This window comes from Cynara cardunculus, assembly GCF_001531365.2.
Source record: "Cynara cardunculus var. scolymus isolate 2C chromosome LG 1, CcrdV1, whole genome shotgun sequence".
NCBI classification, from domain to species: domain Eukaryota; kingdom Viridiplantae; phylum Streptophyta; class Magnoliopsida; order Asterales; family Asteraceae; genus Cynara; species Cynara cardunculus.
This window is the reverse complement of record NC_037528.1, coordinates 16,312,237-16,318,098: the sequence shown is the minus strand read 5'-3', so window position 1 is coordinate 16,318,098 and position 5,862 is coordinate 16,312,237. Positions and strand designations below refer to the sequence as shown.

General features: G+C 36.4%; 1 protein-coding gene across 1 annotated transcript; it reads left to right on the top strand.

Annotated features, from left to right (window-relative positions):
• The first annotated feature begins 4,663 nt into the window (after positions 1-4,663).
• LOC112519446 (protein RADIALIS-like 3) lies at positions 4,664-5,191 on the top strand. The gene has a single exon (XM_025127569.1). The coding sequence runs from the start codon at positions 4,920-4,922 to the stop codon at positions 5,157-5,159; it is 240 nt and encodes a 79-aa protein (XP_024983337.1). The 5' UTR covers positions 4,664-4,919; the 3' UTR covers positions 5,160-5,191.
• Positions 5,192-5,862: the final 671 nt, after the last annotated feature.

The following is a 5,862-nucleotide window of genomic DNA, read 5'->3' as shown; positions in this document are numbered from 1 at the left end:
AAATAAACTCAAACAAGTGTGCACTCCGCACCTTCCTTACTCGTTCGATATTTATCATGATTACATTGGTCAACAAATTAATCCCATTACACTTAAATGATATTGGTGATACTAATCACCAACATTATATGGGTTAGGTTTTGCATGTTACACTTGAATTTGCAAATAGAGAAATACGAGCTGTCAGTACTGTGTTTTGTTTTTTCTTGTTTCTTTTAACTTATTTTACTTGCACTTGTCCCTAATGTCTTTTCTGTGTACTGTACCTGGTCACCTGATGCATGTTTGGACACACTCTCACTTATGGTCTGTTTTGTTGTTCCTTTTAATTTTTGTTTTGAAAGCCATGGTCTTCATGAAAATAGACAATCTGCCCCTTGGTAGAGGAAAGATCTGCTTACATCCTACCCCAAAACTCTACTTACCGGTGAGATCTACTAGATTAGTTTGGTTTGGTTTGGTTGGTTTAGAAATATGAGAAAGAATAGTGTATCAAGAGAGAAAATATAGATGCTCCATCTATAAATCTAGGAAGAGACATAGAGGGTTGTATTGGAGACAAAAAATAATTACACAGCTACAGATACTTTTCAAGAGAAAAACTTATATATAGTTTCTAAAGCGAGAGAAATGAATTTTCCCAAAATAAAAAATGTTTACACACACACATATATATGTAGGAGAGAGAGAGAGATTAGTTTAGATGAATAAAGTTTGGATGTGTGTTTGTGTATTTGTTTTCACATTTTATGTTGAATATGTGACAGTATAAATGATTAGATGTTCTAGCCTTCTAGAGAGACAAAACATACATATAACCACTTGTCAGGGTAAATATGTAGTTCCAAAAAAAATATGTAGTTTTTAGAAAGATTACATATGTTTTTAGGATTGAAGGATTACCCCTCAAGAAATTTACCATAATCAACTGAAGGCAGTATTTAAAAAAATCAAGGGCATCAGGAAATAATTCTTTGCTAACCTTTCTTTTCACTTCATCCAATAGCTGTTTGAGATGATGTGGTGGGCAAGAGATGGCTATGGCTTCCACTAGCAAAAAGATGGTGCTTCAAACTTGCTTCCATTTAGGACCTGTGGTGCCAAGATATCATGTCAACTCGGGTTAGATAAATTAGATTCCAGGGTTAGATAAATTAGATTCCAGATAATATCCTTCTTTTAATTAAGAAATGTGGTCCGCATGAAAATAGACTAATAACCAAGATGGAAGAATCAGGCCATATGACACAAGTAGAAACTTGTGCATGTTTGCAGCAATACACGCACTAGCAGATATGAAAACAAAAGGAAAACCCAAAACAACTGGATATGAACACGAGTTCAGTGGCCATACATTTAAATCAATCTCCTCTGTTTTCTATACACCATTTTGTAGGTGCCATATTCATTACTTGTCATCCCAAGCAAATAGGACCAAAAGCCGCGTCTTCCTACCATATAAATGTACCCACAAATGAAATTAGTAATGCACCCACAAGTTTTATTTACTTCCCTCTGGGGTGCTATTAGTACAAAATACAAACTACACATAATAACACCAAGCCTTTTCCCTTCATGGCAGTAGATGCAGCCCTCTTTTGGCCTCCATTTTCAATCACATGTATGTGTTATGCATTACCAATCTTATGATTGTAGATCTGTAGTAGGATATATTTATTCGCTTCAAGAAAATGAGTACATTTCAAACTGAAATCAAACTCACTAGATTTCTGTAACATCCTAGGCCAACCGTATCAGATATTGTCCATTTTTTCCACACCTGGACTCGCGGTTTTAAAACGCCTTTGATAGAGGAGGTATCAAGCCCCTTATAAGGCAACCTTTGTTCCTCTCCCCATCCAATGTGGGATCTTACAGTCCACTCCCCTTGGGAGCCCAGCGTCCTCCCTGGCACACCAATCTGATTCCCGGCTTTGATACTATCTGTAACATCCTAGGCCTACCGTATCAGATTATGCCTTTTCTCAACWTTAGTGTGAAACCTGCCTAAGGAAAGAAACTTGAGGTAAGAACATAGATAAGAAAAGAATGTGAAGTCTAAATATGTTACCTATAAAAGTAGAAGATCAACTAGTATAAGATCAAGCTACGAAGTTGATCTTCTTATTCAAAACCCCAATTATGACATCCCTGCGTACTTAACACCAACCCCCGGAAAGCAGCCAGGAAGGAAGACTAGCTATCCCCCTTCTTCCATTCCAGCTTTTTTCAGATAAAGGGCTAATAGAGTTGATAAGCAACAAACTAAGTCAAGAGCTAATCAGGCTTCTATCTCTTCTCAGTTCTCCAGGGGGCAATAAGCTTGCGCTTGTTTAGAGGGATCATCATAAAGTGTGTCGTTCACGGTACATAAAATATTTCTTTCGACCATCTATCTCCAGATGCAAGCATTGATCTTGAATGGTGCAGTTATCATATCTCTTMGGAGGCACTACCTCCAGACCTTTAATATCCGTCTTTCTTCTAAAGAGGATGTATTGAACTCATAATTCGTTAGATACTTCTTACGGATGTCAACTATGTATTGTAAGTACACCAGATATTGTCTGATTTGTCTACACAACTAGACTCACGGTTTTAAAGCGTGTCTGATGAAGGAGGTATCAAGCCCCTTACAAGACAATTTTTGCTCCCTCCCAACCAATGTGGGATCTTACACTTTCCACTTCAAAAAATAGTTTCCAACAAAATTCAATAACTACATTATACGACATCAGTTACCACAGATAAAAAGGGGTGGATGTTATGTAACAAAAATACAGGTTGTTTTGAATTTGAAAGTCAAAGCTTAAGCCTTTCTTTGAAACAAAAGGTGTGCATCAGGAAAATCATCAAAGAGTGGATTGAACTGTAACGGGGCCCCAGTGTAGAGTGAAGCTGTAAGCATCTGCATATTAAACCAGTAGACAAATGGGAATCTTTCCTAATCAGATTCTGACATAAAACTGCATTTATTGGAGCATCTGCAATTGAGAGGTTTACAAAGCGAACTCATTTTGAAGGACCGCTTCTAAGCAAAAAGACCATTGGGAGGACGCTCACTTGGCAAACCGCTCCATGCAGATGGAGCTGTCCATGCCATTAATAATGTAGCCATTTGATTAATTTAATTATGTTTTATTTACTTAATTAATAAATTAATTTAACTAATATTTTAATTAAATAAAAATTAAAAGAAATAATTTAACTAATATCGCTTTTAATTATTGTCGTTTCTAAAAATATCGCTTTTATTTATTTTTGTCATAATTCGTTTTTAGTTACTGTAACTAATATCGCTTCTATTGAAGCTGATTTTTAGTTATTGTAACTTTTATTTATTGTCATAATTAGTTTTTTATTATTGAATTTTAATTATAATAAGTAATTTTAATTATTTTCTTTTAATTATAATAAGTAAATTTTAATCTTTGTAATTTTTGAAAGTTTTATGAAATGCACCGGAAAGAGAAAATTGATGTGGCAGATAAAGAAATCTGATGTGGCAAAGTCATGAACCTAAAGAAATATGATGTGGTAAAATCATGAACCTCCGATGCTCTTATAGCAAAATAAATGATTAAACTGATAACCAAACTAAATATATCCAATATATCTCACTCGAAAACGGGGTGTATAGGGCCTGGGAATAGGGAGGTTGTTTCCACGAAGACTCGGGCTTGCGAAAAAGGTCTGGGGAGACGAGAGGGACAAAGAATATGTCAAAAAAAAATTATTTCTTTTCTAAGTTGCTAAAACAATTAAACTGATCTAGTAAAATTGATCCAGTTGCAGTCATAAAAATTTGAGCAGGAATAACAGCTTAACAGATGTCCAAAATGATAACTTTATATAACAGCACAGATAAAACCTCATATTCTATATAGTTAACCGAGTCTTTTGAACCTAGTGTTTAGGGGTTCAAGACTCAGGGCCCAAACACAAAAAGGGGGCTTTCGAACATGGGTCAGAAGTGAATTACGAGTCRGACCAATCTGCAAATCGGAATATGGATGAGATCAGAAAGGCCATCATTGGGATTGATTGCTCACACACAATTAGGTTAGGCAGGCTTGGGGAGGTGATCTGAATCGCTATCAATACGATGCGGGTAGGAAGAATGGTCACATTTAGCATGATTCGCAAAGCCAGATGTTTAGTAACAAATTATCAGTTACCCAAAACTGCATAAGCTTCGAAAGTAACATGTAGTCCTCTTGCAGAAATAAGAATAAACCCAGTACAGGCAAATGAGGAGTAAAAGATCATTAGTGCAACGAATCAATCCCACTGCAAAGGGCATCTCCATGAGTTATAATATGAGAAGTATCATATCCATGGACAAAAATAACAATCTCATGCTTGTAACACTTCATAAAATAGTCATCCGTTCACTGCCTAGCACAGCAAGAACTAATGTACATCGATACAAAGGGAAAAACAGAATATTATATATGCTTGGTTCCACTAACAATGCCCCCTCAAAGAGATTCAATTTGGCATATACTACACTTAAAAATAATAGTTATATAGTTATGAGTTAAGACGTGAAGCTTTTCCTTTGATACTGATTCTCCTATTTTACTGGCTATTATACTCCATCTGTGGTTCACAAAAAGAAGACGACGTGTTTATAGGCTTGCCCTCTTGCATGTTTATATTCACCCCACTGGACAAACCGCACCACTTTTTCCTCGTATTTATAAGGCGCTTCCCCTGATAACATCCTCCAAACCACCCTCGACTTCATATCATCTTCCTTGACTGGATCAGTTCTTCCTTTCAAATCTTTCAGCTTTTTGTAGGAATCAGGTACAATCGCCTAAATTTATCTTCTGACACTTAAAAACTTTGCTTCTTCTCCAAAGACAACCTTTCTTACAGAAGTCAACAAAGTGCATAGAGACCTTATATCCAAAATGGCATCAAACTCCCTCTATTCAAGTAGCTCCAGCTCCTCTTGGACGCCCCAGCAGAACAAATTATTTGAAAGAGCCCTTGCAGTGTATGATAGAGACACCCCTGATCGTTGGCAGAAAATTGCAAGGGCAGTGGGTGGCAAATCTGCAGAAGAAGTGAAGAGGCACTACGAAGTGCTCATTGAAGACCTTAGGCACATAGAGTCTGGCAATGTTCCTTTCCCCAACTACAGACGTTAGTCTGGATTAAATGCCAATTGCCAACCATGAAGGTAAAGCAATATTTTTATATAGTCAATTACTTACCAGCAAATTCGCTTTCACATATTGAAGTAAAAGATCTATTGATGCTTGATACATGTTTCACTCAAAGTAGTTTCTACAAATTACCTCCTTATGATCAACCTCTGAAGTTGCCATGGAGAAGGTGGTGACCAACCAAAGGGGGCATTGGAATAACATGATGGTCCATATATCATGGATTGTTGTCCAAATTCTCTTCAAAAGCTGTTTATCGTTCTTCATAAAACACTGTGCCAGGCCCCACTCATATCTTGCTACTTATCCTTTTTGTATATATTAAACCTATAATGCCACCTGGTATCTTAACTCTTCCTTCATGGCACATTGATGACATCGGTCCTATGCATCGTTGGTTCTAGTTCAAACATGTTCCCTACTCAGATACAAAATAAAAACCGCTTTTTTGCTTCTCTTCCGTTCTGACCAGACCAGTACTATTGCATTCCTTTGATGTACAATACTATTGGATTCGTTTATTTCAAACTATACTCTATCGATATCAGTCTAGTACTATTGCATTCCTTTGATGTACAATACTATTGGATTTGTTTATTTCAAACTATACTCTATCGATATCACCCACGAATATGAATAAAATCTATAACTGTCTGATCTTTTGTTCTTTTTACACAGGCTGGCT